Genomic DNA, 25,096 nt, shown 5'->3' on the forward strand with positions numbered 1-25,096 from the left:
GTTAATTTACTAATTAAGTTGCTCTTTTGGCACATAGCGGACGAAATTAGGCTAGTAAGTACAGATTTGGAGGAACAAATTAAATGCATAGCTTACAAAAAGCAAAGTATGTTTCGTTAAAAACTAATTACAAACACGCGCAACGAAATACTCTCATTAAAAAACAAATCTAATAGTGTCATTGAAGTATAATATTTTATTTGGGCTTTCGATTGGATGCTTTCTTTGTACTTGAGCGCCCCCGGAATCATGGTCAAAAATACGAGCTCGTTTCTTTTCCTGATGAATTACTTCGACGTTTTGCGGTCATTGCATTCCTCATTTCTTTTCACGGCAAAAATATCAAATTTAAACAATATTCAAAGTCGATTGCTTATCGTAGTTCAAACAGTAATTGGACTTTTCTCTGCTACGCTCAGCGAAAATTTGCTAATGGCCAAATTGACCTTCATTTGTTGAGAACAGCGCGTATTGGTATTACGACCATTCTTAGTTTGTACGTTTGGATAGCCGGATACATCGCGTTTACTCTTTGCGAACTTCAAAAGAAACCTTTTTAAATTTGGACTTGGGTGGTTTTGTGGTGTGTGAAACTTTGGCACGCGTGGTCTCTTACGTATTTCATAGTTGCATCTATAACCAGCCATTACGCTTTTATCTATTAAAATTACAATGTTTATTAAAGCAATATAGGATTAACGCTCCCTCAACTCTAACAGTGGTTTTCATGATATTTCTAAAGTAAACTTTAGATTTTTTCTTTGTAAAAGATTTTAAATGGAAATGTAAAACTTTTTAAAGTAAAGTGAATATCCACTTTAGCAGCCCACTATTTTTTTGGTTTTATGATCATTGATTACGATATAAATTGTAATTTTATTGTAAATTTCTGTGTACCGAAAAATAAAGACATTCGCTTTAAATCATTTTATTGAAAATATTTTTATTGATGAAAATCATAAAAACGAATTGAGCTCTAGGACTGAAGATAGATAATTATTTCTTTCCAAAGGTTCCAAACATACTTCAATGAAATTTTTGATGCTTATGCCCAAACTGACCTACATTTGTTGAGTATTAGCTTCTTTTGTTGCGGCAAACCGTTTAGTTTCTTTTATATCTGTTGATTATGATAAAAATCATAATTTAAATTGATTGTGTCCAGAAAGAATAAATACATTTGCTTCGAATTAATTTTATTGAAAATATTTCTTGATGAAAATCATAAGGACAAATTGAGCCCGAGATAACTATTTCTTGCCAACGTTTCCCCTTGGTTTCATGAAATCCTTGATACCATCCTGAATATCGCCCATCATGCACTAGAACAAAATTGAGCACCAACGATTTAATATCAAATATATCTTTTTACAATCCTCATTTTGCTTAACCCAATTTTACCCCTAACATCTAATTTAAATTTTGTCTCAAAATAACTACTTGGGATTGATTTATTCCTAATAAAATCGAAGTTTTTAGTGGGTTTATTAATCTCATATCAGGATGTATTAAAATCCGCAAAATATCACAGCAAACATTTTGAAATCGTGTAAGTGAATCCCGCTTCTCATTCGAAGTCTCTAAAAATAAAGTCACTTCTTACTTGTTGAAGAGTTCCTGGGCATTTCATTTTAAGGAACTCGGGCTAAAATATAAAAGGCGAATAACATTACGTCACCATAAGACACAGTGAAACTATATTTGGGACCGTATTTGTGACTCACATTCATAATATTACCAGAAAACATGATATTTTTGCCCAATTGTGTTATGCACTGTTGAACTGCACCCGAGCACTAAAAGAAATAATTTAAAATGATTTTAATTTTAGATTTAAAACTAAGTGAGATAAATTAGGTTTCAGTGACAAATTCATTATCTGAAGTAATCGACCGGCCACAAAATTAAACTGACGATTGTTTGCTTGAAATGGTTCAAAGATATCTTATCGTTATTCGTATTTGTCCATGTGTATTTAGAGAAAGTATATCATTGGCAGAGTACGTCAAGCTTCCATCTTTACTCACTCGTAGCGTGGCAGTCTAGATCGTAGTAGAAACGTACAATTACGTGGTTTTAATTTTATACAGGAATCCATACCTCTACTTGGAATGCTTATCTTGCCGTATCGTATATGGTGAGATCACTCGGATGGCTTTGGTCCCGCCTACGAGAGAAAAAATCCCCTCTGCGCGCGCACTTCTCTCACTTTAATGTTTGTTAAGTTAACATAGTGACGTCAAAAAAACGACAGCCTCATCGAGACGCAAATATGAATTTCAAGTAGAGGTATGGATTCCTCTGTTAGATAGTAATATCGTTGTGTACTCTCCATCCAGCATATTTTACTTCGTTGAGACATTCGCGCCAAGAGTGAGTATTAGAGGAAACTTAGCCTATCCTGCTATTGTTGAACTCCCTATATAATACTTCTTTAAAAACCAGTAATTTTATTAGTTTTTTTCTTCTCCACGAGAAATATCCTAAAAATCAAAGAACAAAACTAACTGCAGATAAACTACGGAATTTCAAATAAAAGATTAACAGGTGGTTTGATGATTTTTCATATAAAATACGCGAAGAAAACAACATCAATTTCAGAATAGTTGTAGTCTCTAAATTTAATTCCCTAAAAATACTTATTTGACCAAATGATACTTGAACGATTACTGGTTAGTCAATAGTTAACCGTTAGTCTGGTTTTCAGTTTGGAAATAAACCGAGAAAATACGCCGAGTATTCAAAAGAAACATATTTGGTACCTGGAAAAAATACTTTTCAGTTTCACGTGTAAAACTTATAAGCTGTTGAATTTTGGTCTGATAAGCAGATGTCGTGAGATTTAAAAAAATCCAACAGAAAAAAAATTCTAAAATTATGATGTTTACTCTTTGGCCGTTACGTGGCGCTGTTTCAAATAAAAACGTTAATTCCGCAACAAGAGTGTGACTACAAATGCTGATTGCGAAATAGCTCTTTATTATTTTGGGAGTGACAAAGGTACTTACTCTTTCTTTTCTACTGATAGTTGGCGTTTCCGGTGCTACAGTGGTGCTGTCGTCTGTGTTCGTTACGTCGGTACCGTCATCCGAGTCTTGCCCTAAAATGAAAACACAATTGAAATTGCAATGACTAATAAAAGGACGTTGGTAAATCGGACTAGGAACGTATTAAATACAAAACCACATTATTTATCATTATTTTTATAGTTATTACAACACTAATACATTCATCTGTAGTTATGCGAGGCGCTGTAAAATCTACCTGTGGCACCAGAACAAATCACCATCGGAAAAAGACAGTTTCAAAGTTTTTGTAAACATATGATCGAGGTGTCATATTTGCGGAAAATTAATATTGATTTATGGTTATGACAAAATTTTATGATAATATTTAACATAAGTGTGTTCACCATTTTTAATTAAAGGGGATATAACCGGCAAAGGAATTTTTTAAATTTCCCTCTACAGTGGCGCCAAACATCTTTAAAGCCAAAGGAAAGAGCGGCCAGAGTTGGAAACTTTGGTGTTCCACACCAAACAACTGAGGTTATATTCCCATTGAGAGTCGTTTCTAGAATGCCTTTACATTTTGGTTGACCTCTAACTTGGTTATTATTCCTCGTCCTCTTAGTGAGCCCGGTGCAATGAGCTAATTTTTTATTGCTAGAGTCACAAGTGTGCTATAACACGATATAGAAACATCACAGGTAGTGAACTTAACGATTCTATTTCCTTTGTGAGCCTTTAAAAAAGTTGGTCATCAAACGATGTATTTTAAGCAGTTAAATAGTAACCCCGTACTTTTATACTTAATATACAAAGGTTACATTATAATTTTTAATAATACGTGGCTAACAAAAGGTGTTCTATAAATGCTTCTTGAGTTGCTATTTCTTTTTTATAATATCTATGGCTATAATCGCCATAAACCTTTTTCCAATCTGGAGTTAGAAAAACTATTTAAATCTTATAGCTTCCACCTACAATGCATTGAGCTACCTTAGAACGTAGCAGTTAGCATTGAGCTTTGGCACCATCCTCACATACTTCATAGCGTAAGTTCGTCCACTCGACAAGACAATGGCTAATTAGTAGACAATTATCATAGAAATCTCAATATACTAAAGGAAGGAACTCATTCTTCGAGCTCGCAAGCGATTGAAAGCAACGCTAAAAATCATCTCAATATCATGAATAAATGATGAATAAATAAATTCTTGTTACGCGAATGCATTATTGTTTCCACGGGAGTCGAAAGCTTAGGAGACTTAAAAACTCAAACTTAGAAAGTGGGTATTAAAACGTCACATGGACATTGATGGCCTATTCACACAAGCCACAAGCAACTTCAAACCAGTCAGTCAGAAAAAAGGAAGAATTTTACCTGAGGCGTAGCAGAGGCAAAAGCCAACGATCACTAAAGCTACGAAAGTCTTCATTTTGCTTGGAGGTTTATTTCCGAGTTCCTTTTAACGGTCACGACGTCAACGGAGGCTAGTGCTTATATACCTTTTTGGATTTCACTCGGCTGATAGCAAATAAGAAATGTTAATTGTTCCGTATTTCATGACAAATTTTAATGATTTATTTCTCTATTTTTCTGAATCTAACAGAAATTTGTCAACTATCTGTACTGGTCGAGACATAAATTGACCTTGTTTTATTTGATCGAGATATATTTCTTATTTGTTAAAATTGTCAATTGCTAAGCTATTTATCTTTTTAAAATAGTCAGGTTTTATTTTTCTGGTGATTTATCAGTACTTAGCGGTTTCTGAACAAAAATAAAAAATGCTTCGGAACTATGGCTGCCACGTTTTACATTATTAGTTATCTGGACGAAAGAATCCTAAAATATTACTCTTTTTAATTTATGGATTTTATAACTCATGTGAAGTTGACTACAACACATAAAAAATTAATTACTACCCAAAACCGTTCCGCCAGGAAGTCCTTTTGGGTAGTAGTAAAATTAGTTTCGGCAATTTAATTTTATGCAAAAATAATAATTACTAATCTTATGCTCATTTTGGTGAACTTTATATAATTATACCGGGTCACAGTGTTTCGAAAAGCCCAAAATGCGGCAGAAATTAAAAAATTACCAGACACATATAATATTTACATATTTATAACCAGGATGTAAACAGGAGTAACGCAGCACCAAAATTTTAATGCTGCGCCCCCTAGCGACGAAGTTAGTTTCCCCCTAGGAACACAGGGTTAACGGTGGTAGCATTCGATAGCCCTTAAAGAGTTTAGAGAGTTGACAAAAATTCACGGTCGTAAGTAGCAAACATAGCTATTCAATATTTTCAGTTGCTAAACGCATATTGTTCAGAAAATATTTGTCGTTTTCATTACACAATTCTATCTCGTGTTCAGAATTATTTAAACTGACTGGATAAGGTGGTTCATTTGGTTCTTTAAGTAAATCCATAACGGCTCTCAGAAGTGAAATTTGTTTTTGTTTTTCTATTCTTTTGCTGAGGGAAATGTTCGAAATAATGGGATTACTCGAATCCAGGGCTCGATTAAATATGTCCCGTAAATTTTCAATTCTAGATGTTTTCCTAGAATGCATTTCCCTGTCTCGACGGTATAATTTATTACGGGACTCACCCGCCTATTCACTTAGAACTCCTAAAGGTAAAGTGGACTGCTGAATAATTATTTCACCATGAACAAGGATTTTATGTAGGGTTACAGGCAAATTAAACCACTTATAATTTTCAACGTACTTTTTACTTAATTCTAGACAATACTGGCCAAATTTTTCGGAATCAATGGGAAAATTTGAGGATATGGCACATAAAATTACTTGCAACCCCTCCACAAGCCAACGTTCAATGGAAAGAATTTCTGCAAATATTTCTTGATTTGAAGGCGAAAAGGCCCTTCTGGCCGTGTTTCCATCGTTGCTCGTGCCAGACCCACCAGGATTAGGAAAGTCTACCCTTAATGATAACTTCTCCCACATCAAACGTTGAATATCTTGTTTTCTTTTAATAAAGGTCGGGTTCTTAGCTCCCCCCTTAATGCGCCAGGTCTTTAGTCCATCAACGTTGCGGTACCCCAAATGTAAGCAAAACGTCATAAACCGTATCCAGGCGTGCAATGGACTCAGTCCATATCGTAACAGAGTTCCATCTTTCGGTAAAAGGTTTTGACGATGAATGTCGTTAAATTGGGTAGTATTGCTGTCGAGACGAAGCACCTGATAAAATACTAAGCACTTTGCCGTCAATTACAGTAAGATTAAGACTGTACGCGACTGACACAGATATGCCCGAAATGTTTGAAGTGAAGATCTGCTGTTGTTCAATTTGTTGTTTTACCCAATCACTTTCTGCTAATATAGATTCCTGGGATTATTTAATAAATTGAATTCTTAGGGGCCGACAAAAGCGTACTGACTGAGGAGTTCTGTTTTTCCAGACGGTATGTCCATATTCTGATCTTGAATTGTGGTTACAAAAAGGCAGGCATCACTAGAGTCGATAGAGCTACCGAAGCTCTGTTTATACCGCGATTGACCGGTGCTTCCATCAAAGGCCCAAGAGACTGAAAGAGTTAGATGTAAACTTTCCTGATTAATGTCCTTTGTGTACCTGATGATAAATTCTCCTTGAAGATTTAAAATCCGGTCTACAGTGTGGTCTAAAAGATTTTGAAGAGAAACGAACGCTACCGTTTCAGATACATTCACAACAGCCGGCCTGCAGAGTAATTTAGCCTGAAGAACTTTATAGTAAGATGGGTAGAGAGAAGAGCCATGAGATAAAGCAGTTTGCCTGATCATATTATAGGTGTTTACTGATAAATCGCCATCGAAAATCAATGCGAGAGCTTCTGTGTCAGAACAAGAAGTGGGCACATCCTTGGGCATTCTTTCGGGTACCGCTGATGCTGAATTCGAACGGTTCATCAGTTCTTGTAAGCCCAAGGTCAATCCAGTTTCTCCTTTCCGTTCAACTGCTACTGCTGCTGCTTTTATGATTTTATCAGCGGGTTCGTCTTCCAATAAGGATGCTAACTCACTAACGTGAACTCGTTTTGTGCGAGCAGATGCAACCGAAAATTCGATAATTGGCCTTCCTACATCAGGAACTCCTAAGGGCGTATTTGGATCAGAATTAGTAAGAAGAGTTTCAGGATTTTAAAAGCTGTCAGCAACCAGACGTGGTGCTTCCTCTCAAAGTTAGCCATCACTCTACCAGCTTGTTTCCACCAACGGTTAAACGTTTTTTTTTCGCTCTCAATCGCTCTCCGTAGAATTTCCATTTGAAACTTCCAAGTAAGATTTGGATACTCGAAATACAGTCACCTAGGTTTTTGTGTTCCTTGAAAATTCCAACCAATTCCCTTTTAGTAATGGGAACTCTCGGGTTGCTCTTATCAATTGAATTACTGTTGGTTGGCGAAGAACTTAAAGAAGGTAAAATATTACTACTGAATGAGGCGTCGTTTGTTATTGTTGCGTTGAAAGAGCGGTCGTGGCGAACATTGCCAACAATTTGACTTTGTGGGTTATCCATATTTGAACAAACACGTTATTCAAATAAGTGAAAGCGCGTTAAATTTAAAAGTAACTTTCGGTTTAAAAAAACACACTTTTTGGCGCTTTAAATATTGTTATCTCGCTTCAATTTGCTTTCTTCTTCAGAATGCAACTATGTATTCGGTAATGATTTTAAACAGTCATTGTAATTCTACATAAATAGCGATACTTGTGGGGTAACCGGCTCTTTAGTACAAATATTCAAAATGATATAGTTTTTTTACAAAAAAATGTACCTTAATCTTTTATTCTATTTAAGATCGTTAATTTTTTAATAAAAAATTCAGGAAGTGTAATGCAATTTTACTATATTGCAATAAAAAATTGATTTATAGCGTTGATAACAGATTAGAACCTCATCAAAAAAGCGGTCAGAATATTACGCGATTTTGGCTTTCAGCCAACGATATTTACTTTTAATTGACATCTGCCAAATCGTATTACCCAAATTGGTATGCATAAGTTGCTTTACCCGCTGATGAAATTTATAGCCAAATATGGCGGTTTCAGCCTAGATTTACAATTATATTCTACAAACCTTCCAAGTCAACTTTCTTCAACGGTCGCGAAGGGAAACCGGAAATATTAATAGAATGGATATAATGGAACGTTTACTAGAAAACGTTCGAAAAATATTGGGTATCCACTTGCGTGTTTCGGAAGAAATCTCGGGTGAACATGCTCTAAAAAGGACTTTTCCAACCTTAAAACTTAATTTTATTAGTATATGGTAAGACTTACGACCGTGAATTTTTGTCAACTCTCTAAACTCTTTAAGGGCTATCGAATGCTACCAACGTTAATCCTGTGTTCCTAGGGGGAAACTAACTTCGTCGCTAGGGGGCGCAGCATTAAAATTTTGGTGCTGCGTTACTCCTGTTTACTTCCTGGTTATAAATATGTAAATATTATATGTGTCTGGTAATTTTTTAATTTCTGCCGCATTTTGGGCTTTTCGAAACACTGTGCGCGGGTGTCTCCAAATGCTTATTGAGGCCATTTTTCTCAAAAACTATTGAATCTTATTTTTTTAAATTTTCAGTGTTTAATAATTGGTAAAGGAACTATTTAAATAGTAAAATCAGCAATCATAGTGAATTTTTTTCCATCGGTAGGCAAAAACGTTTAATGAGAAAGTTGTAGAGCATACTTAAAAATGAAAATGAAATAGTTGCTTCGATCGAAAATAGCGTATTTCCAATTAATATTCTAGGTTGTGTAAAAAACAAGAAGGTAATAACCAAAATATCTTTATTTGAAATGGATAGTTCATAGTCTGAAACATTTTTATAAATCACATGTTTTAAACTATTCCATACATGGTTTCTCCTTTTACCAAAGCAGGAATAGCTTACAAACAGTTTCCATTTAATACACATAAGAAAAATAAATTTCCATTAAAACACATGACTTAGCTCGTGAACATAGCACATTTCTGATGGTCTCCGAACAGTAGACAAACAGCACCGATCATCGTTTTTCTCGTGACCTCAACACACTCGAAACATCGATCCGCAACGTAACGCATCTTATCGAAATCGCTAGCGTGCAAAACGAACAAGATTTAGTCGCCTCCCTTGACCCTTTCTCAGGTCAAGGAAGGATACCGTCAGTCGTCAAAAACTCTAAAAGACTCTTCTGGAGCTAGGAATTCAACATGTTTTTATTCACCACCTACGAGCATTTAATAAAACTAAGCTTAACAAATATTATTTGGGTGGTGAAAAAATTATAACGTAGCCTGTTTCGCAGAACTCAAGCAATGACGTCCACTTTTCCCTCTCCTCTTCGCCCTCTACTTGGTGCCCCTAAAAAGCGTTTATCTCGTCTAGCAAGTGGATTCGAGTTAATTCAAACAGCTCAAATGGACATTCACTGTTCAACCAACGCATTTCTCTTCGCGGATAATGTTACTTGCTTAGCAAGTTCCGTGGTCAAAATGCATAAAATCTTAGACTTGAGTAGTGTCTTCGTCCCAATTGCCGAAATCACTCGTAATTATCGTAATCACTGTAATGCTTTATGTTATCACTGATTACGTAAATGAATGCACAGAAAAATTAGAAGTGGTTAGCCTCTCGTCGAATACGAACAATGAACTTTAAAAGCACCATAACTGGTATTCTTATATGGGCAAACTCTACAAGAAATACTAAACAAGCCCTTATTCTTATGAAGTTTGAGGGTATGTTGGTTCAACATTTCAATGCGATTAGTTTTGAAACTACACATTTCACAAGAATAATTTGGATTATTTTATCCCATTTTGAACGTTAACAAAATAGCAACTTGCTTCACTATATTAAATTCTAGGTTAGTGACTATGGGAGATTCAAAAATGCATCAAGTTAATTAGGCCAAGGTCCTTAAATGAATAATGATAATTCATCCAAGGTTAGGAATTTAGGCCTATTTTTTGTAAAACCAAAGGCTTACCGAATCTAATGACCTTAGAAAATCAGCCTTAAGATCAATTAAATGTCTTACAATTGCTTAAATTTGAAAAAACCTCTACTTATCCAAATTGCAGTTAAATAAATTTAACAATTTTTAGAAGATTTTCATTTTTCAATGAAAAGAAATATGGCTCGCAACTATCTCTACGATCGCCACAATACAACATGTGTGAAAAAAATCTCTTTAAAATCCCGAGGAACTGTGGAACAGTATGGATACCCCTATAGTAATAGTAGTCAAACCATAATCTACTAAAATTATATTATTTCTATGGCAACATGTGATAACATAGGTAAAAAAACACTAAATAAACTTGTGAATATCTCCCGTTTTCAGTGTTTCCATTTGGGTAATTTATAAACTTCTACAGGTTAAAAGGAAAACTCCCCTTTTCTATATTTTAAAATTTCCCATCGAGCTAGGCAGGTCCTGTGGCGCCGATTGGCTACGCGAGCGTCGCCAGATAGGAAGTTGATCAATTAATTAATCCTTAGATTAATTAATTAAAATTAATTAATCCTGCGCTGTCAGTTTTCAGTTCATTATACGTTTATTATTTACAAAATAAAATATCAAAGGGACTGATACTTCATGGTTTTAAAATATTTATTTTCTTGGAGCTTTCGGACCGAGGTCCTTCGTCAGCCGTTAACTCATTACTAATAAAAATTTTACAAATTTAAACATAAAAAATTATACAATTAAACCATTAAAAATTAAAAATTTCCAAAAAACATAATTCTACAACAATTTTTCATGAAACAGCATTACCCCATAATCTGGTTTATTTTTTAGTTTTTTAATTTTATTTCCCCCCACCCTTTTAAATTTATATTCCCTTTATCTAAATTTAATCCACCCCTATCGTTAATATACACCGCCTCTTTAAAACATCGTTTAAACCATTTTTCTTCTTGGCATACAATTTTTGTGGATCCCCAGTCTATTTCGGTTTCTATTCTCTTTTTTTATGTGCATAGCAAGTCCATTGCTTTCATCTTTTTTCTCTACAAATTTTTTGTGTTCGTTTTGTCTTTTTTTTAGCTGTCTCTTTGTTTGTCCTATATATTTTTTTATTGCATTTGCATTTAATTTCATATACCACTCCTGTTTGATTTTGATCGACTACTTTAGGTTTATTTTTAATTAATTTAGATTTTAAAGTATTTGACGTTTTATTTATAAGAGTGATATTATGTTTTTTTAGTTGCCTAGCAGATTTTTCAGAAATTCCATTTAAGTAGGGTAAAGTTAAAATATTTTTAGGTTTTTCTGTTTTTATATTATTTTTAACTAGATTTTCATTAAATATCTGCGCAACTAATTGTTTTGGGTAACCGCTATTTATAAATTGTTTTTCAAAAATATCTTTATCTCCTCGGGGATCATCTGATAAACATTCGATCTGGTTTTTAAAGGACTTTACTATTCCTACTTTTATATTTTTTTGATGGGATGATTTAAAATTCAAACATTTTTTAGAGTGGGTATCTTTTTGATATAAAGTACAATTTATGGTTTTATTATCATGTTTCAATCGGAGGTCTAAAAATGGTAAACTTTTTTTATTTTCATTTTCAAATGTAAATTGTATATCTTTATTAATTTTATTTACTATTTTTAATAATTCATTTTCCTCTAGCTGTCTGTTTTTAATTAAAAATACCTCATCCATAAAACGTCTCCACAATTTAACATATTTGATAATTTTTGTTTTTTTCATTATACTATCTTCTATATGTTCCATCACTAGATTTGCTATCGGGGCTGATAAAGGGTTCCCCATTGCTAGCCCTTTATTTTGAGTATAAAATTCTCCTTCAAACACAAAATAAGTATCATTTAAACACACTTCCGCAAGACTTAAAATAGTTGCTACACTTAAAGTAGTCCTAATTTCTAGATTTTTGTCTGCTTTTAATTTTGATTTTTACCTCTCCGAGGGGACAAAGTCCCCTAGGAGGGGTTATACAACGACCGTGTCTGTCTGTGGGTCTGTGGGTGGGTCTGTGGGTGTGTCTGTCTGTCAGGACTGCGAACGCGTTCGCATTTTCGGTGCAAAGTGTAATCACTGCGTACGCAGTTTCTCAAAGGGTTGGCAAAACCACCGTGTGACGGTGAGCGTTAACGGATGCATTTGCGGTTTGGTTTGGATGGTGTTTTTTCGCTCACCGTCGTGACGGTTTGGTGTATTACGTTTTTGTAATGTTTATGCGTAGGTTGTGAGTGTTGAATTTGTCGTGTTTGTGTTCTGATGGTTGTGCATGTTGAGTCTGTTGTGTTTATATGGGCGTTTTCTCTCCAACTTCTTCTTAATGACTTTGGGACGGACCGAGTGCTGAGTGTAATGCTACCTCTCAACGTCCAATGGCAGGGTTTCCACCAGTTGTACACGGTATTCGTCTTAGTATCAATTTGCGATCGCATCGTGCGGGATTTGAACCCGAGACCTCCTGATTGACAGGCGGACGTTCTACCACAGAACCACCGACACTTGTTACGCCTTATTGAAAATTAGACCTTCAGCTTTATCGGAAGCGTATTTAATAGAGTACGAAATTTTGGTTTAATTGAAATAGAATTGAAATTGAAATTATTGCATCGAAGAAATTCTAATTTAGCGTTTCTCTATTGATTAAAAACAAATGCGCCACCCAGGTTTCGAACCCAGACCATTCGGCTTGGCAGTCGAGCGCTCTACCACAGAACCACCGATAGCTGCTTAGATTCACTGAAATTAAGACAGGCATCGTAAGCATAATAGGTAATAAAGTCTTTTTTTATTAATGAATTTATGAAGGCCTAATCTGGTATTTTTTAAAGGTTAAATCTTGTTTTAGCGCAGTCAGCCGAGATTAGAGGGTTAAAGGGTAGACCCTGTGGGTGGTCCACTTTCTTAACGACCTATATATAGTTCTGTTAATTCAAAGGAGATAATTTAACGTTAATTGCTTTAAAAGCTGGCGGTTAGTCAAGTGGCTCTCTGTGCTTTGTTGATGGTAAGGTTTTTGCTTCTTGTAAATACATTTGGTGTGGATATTTGGATATCTACGATTTCTAACGCAGTCAATGATTTCTTGGGTGTGCGAGTCATTATATGATATTGGAAATTGGACGGCATTGGTCTTTTTCATGTGGTATGCGTCACAACGTCAACAGGAAGTGAACGAGTCGTCCACTACCAGATATCTACGGTATCTTCATCAAGGGCGAGTGTTGAAATAAAATGAGCGTTAAAGATGCGGCAAGTATTTCGTAAGCGAGTAATTCCAAAAAGCCTCTGTAGATATTTCATTAAAATTTGCTTCGTATTATATTTAACTGATAAACTTGTTCTGTAAAAGGGTTTAATTCAATTGTGCATTGTTATAGTACGTCTAACTTACTGTTGTAACTACTTAACTTATGATATTCTGAATAAATTAAAATTGGTCGTTTCGTCTCAATTATTTTAATTATAATTAAAATTTTATACCGGGCGGGATAGAAATGGGTTAATATTTTTAACAAATAACTCTAAATTGCGGAGATATATCTTTAAGGGTTATCTCGAGAAATTAATACCACTAGGGACAATTCTTCCGAGGAGAGGTATATTTTGGCTTGCCAACTTGTAATATATTCAAAGCTAAAGATATCGGTATACTTCCGTATAAATTTACCACATCGAGACTACACAATTCATCGTTCTCATTTAGTGTTTGTTTTTTTATATCAGTCAGAAATTCATATGTGTTTTTTAGCGACAGTTTATTTTCCCCTAACAACGGGGCTATTATGTTTACTAAACGTTTTGCGCACATGTATGTAGTAATGAGTTAACGGCTGACGAAGGACCTCGGTCCGAAAGCTCCAAGAAAATAAATATTTTAAAACCATGAAGTATCAGTCCCTTTGATATTTTATTTTGTAAGTTTAAATTAACCATGGATCAGAAATTAAACATTTATACGTTTATTATATTGAGAACTTAAAGTGCCCACTTTTCGGCTGGGAATTTGAGAATATTATCAGAGAGGGTAAAGTCGCTTCGCTACTGAGAGGCGTCTCTCTTTCAAAAATCCGTATTTATTTTTTTCCGCGAAAATGCCCATAGGATCCGAACATTTGATGTCGCTGCAAGAGTATCCGGCAGTTCTAGCGCGCGATTCAATATTCAGTTTAAGACGACGCAAAAATTTATTAGTTTGTAATTTCTATTTTAAGTAGTTTTTAAATGTTTTAAATATGCCTGGACCATTTTGTTCCGCCGTAAATTGTTCGAATACGAAAAAAAAAGAATTCTTGATTATCATTTGTCAAGTTTCCAAGGGAAAAAGAACGGTGAATGTGCGTTTTTTACATAGGTTTATTCTTACTTCAACTTTCTTATGGAGATTTCAGTTCCCTATCATGGTTGAATAATGTAAAAAACGAGAAACTGACAAATAAAACAACGGAATACCTACACTTTAACCATAGGCTTTGCTCTAATCATTTCACTGACGATAGTTTTATGAATATTAAAACTAAAAATAGTCTAATACCATCAGCTGTGCCAACAATATTTTATGAACACTACTCATTTTCCAGTACAGTTAGTGAAGGTAAAGAAAAACATCTAAGGGCTCTTAATGTGGTTTAAAAAATTGACTGACAATTAATATACGAAAATGTATAGCACATCCATATGCGACATATGAACATGGGTTGGAAGAAAGCGCGTTGGTCACAAACGCATCACAACCAATTTCAGAGGAAAACACATTGAATGTTCTAGATGAACATAATTACATTTTGTCCAACAGTATTTAATGCGAAAATTCAGAAAATGATAATTGAAATTTGAAACTGTCTATCTCAATAATAAATAATTTTAATAAATTACATTACTTTAGTTGTTAATCACAATGGTAAAAGAACTTTAGATTTAAACACGCAATTGTCATCATCTTCTAAACACATTCGAACAGAGCATATGCAATTCAATTGAGAGTCCAAATCTACTTAAACAAAATGTCCCTAGCTATATATCAGAATATTTAATTCATCGCTGTTTTTCAAACCACCAATGCTTGTCTTGCCTCAGCCAACTCAAAAAGAACGATCCAATTATTTATCGTACAAATGTGCTCTTCTTCTCCAAGTCTTTCAAAACAACAAAGAACTCTTCTTTTGGTAGCCTATAGTACCTACTGAAAATTTTTAAAGTTTATTACAGAAACAAATGAAGTACTTGATACTAGCTTTAAACTACTATCTCACATGACAAATGTCAAAGAGCGTATGGAAAGATTTATTACACGTCGAATTGAATTCAAGCTTCAAAAGATTCAACAGGAAATTGATGAAGATACAGCACTAAACACATACCTCATATTCGTCTGTTTTGACCTACTTCGAAGCTTTATCTTATGTATTTTTTTTTATTTTTTTTTCATTCAGTTATTTGATCTTATTTCTATTGTTTATTGTTATTGTTGTTAGGCCTTGGCTATTTATGTTTCCCATTATTTTAGGCTGTATAACGTTTTAAAGGAAATTTAGGAATTTGTCATGTGATGGTTGACTGACAGAAGTATTCCTAGCCCTTACTCAAAAATATTAATTCACCAAGGCGGGGCGAAGATGGCGACAATACGCGAGTCGTGGCCTTTCGTGGCGTGGATTAAATCTGAGAGAGGGGGTTACATACGGGGAAAAGAAATAAAAGCAAAAGGGGGGAGATTCGAATTCAGAATGGAAACCCTTTGTCGTTAATCAATCACAAAATCTTTATTTAACACTTATTATATTATAGAAAAACACAAAAATACAAAAATGAACAAATTGCGAGGAGAACTGGCGGGATAATTTTACTTTGCTTCTATTATGGTTCTTTTATCTTTTTCATATACACTTACACTAAATAATAAACACTACAATTGAGATACTACACTTTGAGATTCGACATTTAAACAATGGCACTGTTAACTAAAAATAAAACAAAACAAAAACGGCTACAACGAGGGTACAATGCGAACGAATAAATTCAAGAAGCAGAATGAACTCTCAACCTCGAGGCGGGCTGTTTTAAACCTTTTTCTCGAACAATAGCGAGGGATTAAGCCTTCTTTCCAAAAATAATTATCTACGTTTTCACCGGCTATTTCGTATTTCAACCCTGGGTACTCTACAAGGGGGGGGGGGATTATGATAAATTTCTACTTATCACTTGATTCGTGGCTGCTCTTCGATTTACGGGATTCCGGGTTACGGGAGCTTCCGGATTACGGGGTTCCGAATTACGCAAAACACACGCCCACGCGTTTTCTTGGAGGGACTCGACGGGGGACTTCTTGTTTCGCAGTGACAGTTCCAAACTGTCCGTTCGTCTCGCTTACGGCACGGATGCCCGGATTACGGTAACTAACGAGCCGGATTACGGTACGGAGGTCCGGATGAAGACGACGAACTTCTTACAAGCGGCGTAGGTACTTCGGGTTTCAGTCTAAAACATCTGGTTAGGCGACGGAATCGGTCTCAGTCATCTGATTTTCTTCTCTCGGAACGTCTAGATTTTGGGTGATCAACAGGTGATTTGAGGTTGTTGAGGGCAATACGCTTCCCGGATTCATTACTGCTCGGCTTATACTCTTCCGGTCGGAATGTCCTGGATGTAGGTCATCTAGGTAGTCAGTGAGGGTGTTTTCGGTCATGAGGGCTGCATTGAGGGTTAATTAATATCTCAGCGCGACTTCATCGCGCATTATTTTCTATTTATTTCAACATGGTCCTTCTCTTGCTAGAGAGGCCGAGTTCCGTCTTGAGAAATCAGACTTCTGTCCAGTTCTGTCCAGTTATCTCAGTTCTGTCAAGTTCTCTCCAGTTCTGTCAAGTTCTGTCTTTTTGGGGCTCTGTCTCTTGGTTTGTTCCAGGAATCTTAGGGCGGAGTTGAAAATAAAAAGCGATTGGTGACCTCCCATTTTATTTGGGTCATTGGTGCACCCAAGACTCGTGTCCTGTCATGGGATGTAAGACCTTGTCCGACCCGCGAAAGGTCCCCTGGGGTTGGTTCTGCTTGATTGCGGGGGTCTCAGTGTTTGTGGGGGAGAAGATGCCAGGAAATCACGAGGTTATATTTATTTGGTTGTCAAGCGAAAATGTCCAGGCACACTTTTGACCTATGACCTGGCCTTGGAAAACGTGCGCTTTTTGTTAGATTCGGGTTACCTGATAGTGTACTAAAGGCCCACGAACATGACAAAGGTTCCATGGGAACGCTGTGAGTTGAGGGAATATTGCTGGTTGGGTTCGGCAAGCTTCTGAGAAAATTTGGGTTGGGTCGGGCCGGAGAGAGCTTTTCACGGTAATAAAAATGAGAAAAAAGACACCAATTATCTCCATATGTCGAGGGCTCTTAATTTTAACATTGCTGAAGGCAGGGATTTAGTTTATAATTTATATTAAGTACCCTGTTTAATTAATTCTCTAATTTTATATTTTATAGTGGGGGTTCATTGAGTTCTATCAGATTTATAAACTATATTTAATTTGTATGTATGGTTCAAAACGGTTCAAAAGTTATTTAAGTTTTTAATTTATCATTAATTTTAATTTATATTTAACACTGATTAGTTTTATTAAATAGAGCTCAAAATTCTAAGATATTTGATGTAGGGGGCTTAAAGAATACTTAACAATAACTGTCAATATAGAGGGTCAAGAGTGCAGGGAGAAATGTAATGACAAAAGTATATAAAACAGAAAATAATAAAAAAATGTAAGTATGCGGAAGAAAGTGAACCTGAAGGGTACTGATAGCTCGACATCACAGAATAAACATAAAAGTGGTGCAGAAAAGGGAAAACTACGCCAAGAGAGGGATGAAAAATTGCAAAAAGAAATGAATAAAATTCCCAAGTTAACGGACCTTTTCACAAGGTCAGCCGATTCCAAGCCTGATGATAAAGACAGTGGTACAGCTACCGATCTTAATTTATGCAAAATTACCCATGACGAAACATCAGGACACGAAACAGATTTTATAAAAAGGCGCAGACACCACTGAATTTGGCAATTCAATTGAACTCTTGGACGTAGGACAAAGGCTGGAATCGCCCGAGTTTTCAGACTTAGCTGAAACGAGTAATACTGCAGGAAATCAATCAAATGATATTAATTTTCTTTCCACATAACAATATCCAACGGATTTGGGACATAACATCGGCATCATAATTGGCACACGACTTAAAAGGGTTATCATTGATCACGGACCCTGCGGACCAGAAGGCCCATTTCGATATGAATATAAATACTTTAATATACGACTTTGCTTCAAAAAAGGCTAGAAGAAAATCGTTTTAATGTACTTTTTTTTCTAAACGGTAAATTCCAAAAAAAGGGCCCATGGAGTCTAGTTGCTGGCGGGCCCAAAATCTGAAGCTATGCCACTGCGCAATTGCGTACAGAAAGAAAATGCAAAAAACGGCGTTCCGATTGTTTATTTTTTTATGAATTCACGTGGTGCTAGAAAGATCTACCTAAGCCGTTTAAAACACGTGCGAGCGTTATGGAATTTTGCAAGTGTAAAAACAATTGTTTATCTGAGAAAAGAAATTCTTGTGTTTGTAGAGTTGAAGGTAGAAATTGCACATCGCTGTGCCAATGCGGTAAAGATGGTGGTATTCAGTGCAATAATGGAAAATTACTTACTTTTGAAAATTGCGATCATGTTGAGCCATCAACATTAAATAAGGAACCAAAAACTAAAAGTAGACGTAAAGCTTGAAGAAAAGACCTCATCATGGCAATCTTGATGTAAGTTTTATTTTTATAATGCATTCATATTGAAATTTCAAATTTACTTAAGAGATAAGGGAGTGTGTATACCGATAATGGGGCACCTGCGGGCGGGGGAAACGGGGGTGAAACGGGCCCCTGTAGGGGCCCCATTTTGCGTACATTTTCGGCAGGTCAAAAGGTTAGGTCAAAAGGTTAGCTGATTTACGAGGTTAGATGATTTACGATGTTACTCTGGGTCAATAGGTTATCTATGGCGGTGTGGACACGATGCAAAAAGCCGTTAAATAGGGGTGAAACAGGCCCTGTAGGGGCCCCAATTTTGCGTACATTTTCGGCGGGTCAATAGGTTAGCTGATTTACGAGGTTGATTTACGATGTTAGGTCAATAGGTTATCTGCCCCTATGGTGGTGACACGATGTTATGCAAACAGCCGATCCGTCATAGTGAATGTGAAACGGGCCCCTGTGGGGGTAAGCATTCCCCCCCATTTTGCGTACATTTTCGGCGGGTCAAAAGGTTAGGTCAATAGGTTAGATGATTTACGATGTTACCCTGGGTCAATAGGTTATCTGCCCCTATGGTGCTGTGGACAACGATGTTATGCAAACAGCTATAAACCGTCATAGTGAATGTCACCCCCTGTCTTTCGAGTTAGTAATAAATAGTTCAAAGGGTTTACGAGGTTAGATGATTTACGATGTTACCCTGGGTCAATAGGTTATCTGCCCCTATTCGGTAGGTGGTGTGGACAACGATGTTATGCAAACAGCCGTTAAATAGGGAAAATAGGGGTGAAACAGGCCCCTGTAGGGGCCCCATTTTGCGTACATTTTCGGCAGGTCAAAAGGTTAGCTGATTTACGAGGTTAGATGATTTACGATGTTACCGTGGGTCAATAGGTTATCTGCCCCTATTCCGCAGGTGGTGTGGACAACGATGTTATGCAAACAGCTATAAACCGTTAAATAGATCCGTCAAAACCGATCCGTCATAGTGAATGTCACCCCCCTGTCTTTCGAGTTGGTTGGTTTTCGCCGACAAACACTTTCGGGCCCCCAAGGGTACCGTAAAATAGCGGGCGGTCATCGCTAAAAGTGTTTTGGAAAAAAAGAGCAGAGTGTATACAAATTATAAGTTTTTATTAAGATATTCAAAGTTACAGTTCCTTAAGCGGATGAAAAACGCTTAAAGATTAAACAATTTAATTTTAATCAATTTATGGTTTGTAGATACCATAGTAAACAAATTGTAAAAGTTAAATACACAAAACATATTTTGGTTGGCCACTGTTTCTTTAAAATCTTCAATAATTTTAAATGCTGTTACGTAATTGGACGCGTAGGGTACAAGGGTATCATACCTTTCATGTTCATCCGATAGAAATAAATTGTTGGGTGCGCATGGTTCTTTATACAATATTTCGTAAATTTTACGATAATTATCGGTTATAACGTAACCCATTAATTCAAAGAGTTTTTGGTTCACTTTAAGGAGTTGAATGTGCGAATTAATGAAATATTTGAGTCTGTCCAATTCTCGAGTTTCAGGCGCTTTGATTACGACCGACGCTTCGGATATCGTACTTTGCAAGGTTAATTCTTTTTGGTCAGACATGGCGGCGGTCACTAGCGCGTCTGATAGCGGGAACGGTGATCGAAAGGGGAGCCTTTGTGGATCATTTATTTGTTCCCAGTGGCCGTATAAATCGTCCCAGGCGCGCGAAGACATCTCAAAGACCTGGTGTGTGATTTTATTGCATAGAGCTACAGATATATCGAGCTCAGACGTGAACCCCGTAGTAACGAAAAGCTCGGATGAAAGTGAATACCGAGGGTTAATGTTACGCTGAGTCGGATCAAATTTAGACATTTTAGTAGGCCCAGGAACGTTATCTACACAGCTTCGTTTAGACATGATGCTCGAGAAACGGTTTGTAGTGTACTGCCGATGGATGACGGGGGTGAATGCATTATATATTGTCACGCTTATAATTTACGAGACGTTTGTTGAAAATAGAAATGGTTTTTATTTACACTTTATTTACAGAATGGTTTAATTGAAATAAGTCAAGAGCGCGGCGGTGAAACGGGGTTTCTCTCGTTAGGGATAATTTCCTCACGAGGCGCAGCTTTTACAGCTATATAATCCCCGTGAAGGAAATTGGCGTCCAGGGCGAGCTTTTGCAGCCTTTCCTCCAGATCACCAAACCTGTAGTAGGCTGGACTTTTCAGTCTTAAGATCCCACTACAGGCGGCCGAGAGATACTCTAAAAACCTCACCAAAGCGCGGCTTTTATACCCGCCGGAGTTGACAACAGCGCTACTAGTGGTAGCGTCTGACGCTTGTGGCTTGCCTGACAGTCTTATGATTGTGAATGATTAATGTGTGGTCCGTCCGCGACAGCTCCCCCTTAAGGAAAAAGCCGTCCCGGCGTAGATGATGGAAACTGAAAGAAAATTAATGGTTAATGATGGAGCCCGAGGTGATCTCCTTCAGAATGCGGCGACGAGTAGTTTGAACATCGATAGGAGCGTCGATACTCGTGAATCCCCGAAGGTAGCGGTCAACCCAAGTGCAAACGTAAATTCCACTGTCCGCACTGTGTTGCGGCACAACTAAGGATGAGAGCCGTAGAGAGAAAGAGTCTGCATCGAAATCCAAAATTCCACGGAGAGCAGCCTCGGTGGTCAGATACTGTTTGAGTAAATCCAGCGTTTGGTGATTAGGTGCGATCGTAGAGTCCCAATAGATTATGGTGGAGCGGGAAAAATCGACAAGCACTAGAGCCCAGTGGTGGTGGTCATAATAAGGTATGATCAAAAATTGGTACCCAAAGAGCTCCGGTTCCGAGGAAGTGAAATGCACCGCCTCAGAAGGTGGATTTGTGGTTAAAAAGGTAGAAAACGACACGGGATAGGAGAAAGCTGTGTTGGCTGGTTCGACGGAAAGACGATTCTGCATGAAAAAATTCATCACCGATGCTGTTTGAGCGTATGCCGACAGATCGTGGGAGTCCATGGGTGGTATCTTTAGGCAGGCCAAATCGCTTGGCGTAAGAGAAATTCCGAATTTCTCCTGACCCAGAGTTTGAGTAGAGTTCTGGCGGGAAATGTGATGAACGACGGCGGCCGCCGACGGTGAAGGTGGCGGCAACGCTAATGGCGACGGACGGCGTTGAAGACGGCGTTCATTCCGTCGATTCTGTTTCTCCACAAGGCGAAGAACGGATGGATGAAGAGGATCCTGTACTTTGAGAGCCTTTGTCTTAGCCTGATATCGATGGCGGCGTTGTTGATGGGATGGTTTCATCGTAAACAGTTTTGTTTAGTTTCGTCTTTTTTGTTTTTGTTTATTTGTAGTGAGCGTGTCTGTGGTTCCGGACTGAAGGAGCGAGAAGTGAAAAATAGATTTGGCGCCAATTTTCTCGTTACAACAACAAATGCGTGGCAGCCGTGAACTTCCATTGGTCAAAACGTAAAGCGATCGGGGCTTACTCGTTGGCGACTCGAGCGACGAAGTTCCTTTTGGCTAGACGCGGGCGAGTCCATCTGAGAAGGTAGTTTCGGGGGTGTACGTGTACAATAGGAATTAGATCGAGGGGATTTGTTGAGCTCAGTCGGGGGATCGTCGAATGAGTAACGGATGATCTTGGGGTTTGGTTGAAAAGAAACCCGTAAGGTGGCAGAAGGTGTTTGGAGCTTTAAAAAATCTTTTCGCGGGAAATATGGTTTTAGGCGCTCCACAGACACAAGGTCAGTTTTTGTTCCTTTGGAGTTGCGTATTTCGTAATTATTGGTGGCAGTTTGGCGAATTATTTGATATGGTCCGGCATATGGACTCAGCAATTTTTCGCAAAGTCCTGGAACTCGGCGAGGAGATTTGAGATAGACCAAGTCACCCTGTTGATACGTGTATTCTCGGCGTGTCTTATCAACGCGTTCCTTGTCCTTTTGTTGAGCTATGGCGTGACGAGAGGCTGCTAAATCCCGAGCGCGTTGAGCGTACAGGATGTTCTCAAATCCAAACTGGCTTTTAACGGTGGTGGCTGGTAACTGCAAAGTAGCATCGAGGCGAAGGTCAGCTTCGTAACCATGAAGAAGAAAAAATGGAGTGTATTTCGTCACGGCATGTACAGAGGTGTTATAAGCGAACACTAAAAATGGCAGGAAACGGTCCCAATCGCGATGATTGCTGGAAACGTATTGGGCCATCATGTCAGCCAGAGTTTTGTTGAATCGTTCTGTCTGGCCGTTCGTACGGGGGTGGTACGCGGTAGTTCGTCGGTGTTCGATGGTAAAAAGCTTGTTGATTTCTTCCACAAGTTTATTTACATTTTCTGTCCCTCTATCCGTGATTAGTTCCCGTGGGGCGCCGTAGTGCAGAATTACATCTTTAGTGAGAAATTGAGCAGTTTCTTCTGCGGTACCTCGTGGGATTGCCTTGGCGACCACGGTTCGAGTGCAATAGTCTGTGCATACCAAAACGTGAACGTTACCATCGTGGGATTGTGGGAAGGGCCCCAGTTTGTCAAGTCCAACGCGCGCGAAGGGTTTGCTGGTTGGCGGTATCGGTTGTAGAAGTCCGGCTGGTTTGAAGGGGTAGGTTTTTTGTTTTTGGCAAGAGTCACACGACTGGACATAGCTGGTGACGTGAGCCAACATTTTCGGCCAGAAAAACCGATTTCGAAGACGCTCCCAGGTACGTTGGAGCCCCAAGTGACCACAGGTGACATCGTCGTGAAGGGCGAAGAGAACTGCGGTCTGAATTTCCTTAGGGGCAACTAGAACCAATTTGATTTCGTTTTCTGTTCTGATCTTTCGGTACAGGAGATCGTCCATCATCTCGAAACAACGTGCGGCGCGTATGAGTGGTTTCGGAGCTCTCACAGGGTGGCTTTCCAAGAACTCAATGATAGCCGCCGTGTACTGATCTTTGCGCTGTAGTGCAGCAATGTCAAACTGGTTGAGGTCCAGATTATCGGGGGTCGTTGCGGATGAAGTGAGCAAGGTAGCGTGTATTTGTGGCGCTGGTTCAAACGGTGCCCGTGATAGAGCGTCAGCGTCGAGATGTTTACGTCCATCTTTGTACTTTATAACTGGATTGTATTCTTGCAATGTGAGCGACCAACGGGCCAAACGACCGTTTGGATTTTTGACCGAAGTAAGCCAACAAAGACCGTGGTGATCGGTGACGACTGAGAGTGAACGTCCGTAAACGTATGGACGAAATTTTTTAACTCGAGCGACGAAGTTCCTTTTGGCTAGACGCGGGCGAGTCCATCTGAGAAGGTAGTTTCGGGGGTGTACGTGTACAATAGGAATTAGATCGAGGGGATTTGTTGAGCTCAGTCGGGGGATCGTCGAATGAGTAACGGATGATCTTGGGGTTTGGTTGAAAAGAAACCCGTAAGGTGGCAGAAGGTGTTTGGAGCTTTAAAAAATCTTTTCGCGGGAAATATGGTTTTAGGCGCTCCACAGACACAAGGTCAGTTTTTGTTCCTTCGGAGTTGCGTATTTCGTAATTATTGGTGGCAGTTTGGCGAATTATTTGATATGGTCCGGCATATGGACTCAGCAATTTTTCGCAAAGTCCTGGAACTCGGCGAGGAGATTTGAGATAGACCAAGTCACCCTGTTGATACGTGTATTCTCGGCGTGTCTTATCAACGCGTTCCTTGTCCTTTTGTTGAGCTATGGCGTGACGAGAGGCTGCTAAATCCCGAGCGCGTTGAGCGTACAGGATGTTCTCAAATCCAAACTGGCTTTTAACGGTGGTGGCTGGTAACTGCAAAGTTGAAAAGAAACCCGTAAGGTGGCAGAAGGAGCCTTTGTGGATCATTTATTTGTTCCCAGTGGCCGTATAAATCGTCCCAGGCGCGCGAAGACATCTCAAAGACCTGGTGTGTGATTTTATTGCATAGAGCTACAGATATATCGAGCTCAGACGTGAACCCCGTAGTAACGAAAAGCTCGGATGAAAGTGAATACCGAGGGTTAATTTTACGCTGAGTCGGATCAAATTTAGACATTTTAGTAGGCCCAGGAACGTTATCTACACAGCTTCGTTTAGACATGATGCTCGAGAAACGGTTTGTAGTGTACTGCCGATGGATGACGGGGGTGAATGCCTTATATATAGACCGCATTTGCGTTCATTTTCGGTAGGTCAATAGGGTCATATGATTTATCGATAGTTGGAGGATCTCCCCTTTAGCGTCCCTATTCGGTAGGGATGGTGGAATCATCTGACATGATGTTATGCAAACAGCCAGTAGCTATAAACCCTAGTAATGGGCCTATTTACCCATAGGTC

The 25,096-nt window shown here is 38.1% G+C and overlaps 1 protein-coding gene across 1 annotated transcript; it reads right to left on the reverse strand.

The window, feature by feature from the left end:
- Positions 1 to 1,179: 1,179 nt before the first annotated feature.
- LOC149954386 (uncharacterized) lies at positions 1,180 to 4,496 on the reverse strand. The gene is made up of 5 exons (XM_090170325.1): positions 4,387 to 4,496; positions 3,009 to 3,100; positions 1,725 to 1,796; positions 1,604 to 1,645; positions 1,180 to 1,322 (listed from the first exon to the last, which is right to left on the reverse strand). The coding sequence occupies exons 1-5, from the start codon at positions 4,439 to 4,441 to the stop codon at positions 1,251 to 1,253; spliced, it is 333 nt and encodes a 110-aa protein (XP_090026451.1). The 5' UTR covers positions 4,442 to 4,496; the 3' UTR covers positions 1,180 to 1,250.
- Positions 4,497 to 25,096: the final 20,600 nt, after the last annotated feature.

The sequence above is a fragment of the Leiobunum rupestre genome, chromosome 3, assembly GCF_980474605.1.
Source record: "Leiobunum rupestre chromosome 3, qqLeiRupe1.1.hap1, whole genome shotgun sequence".
Taxonomy (NCBI): Eukaryota; Metazoa; Arthropoda; class Arachnida; order Opiliones; family Sclerosomatidae; genus Leiobunum; species Leiobunum rupestre.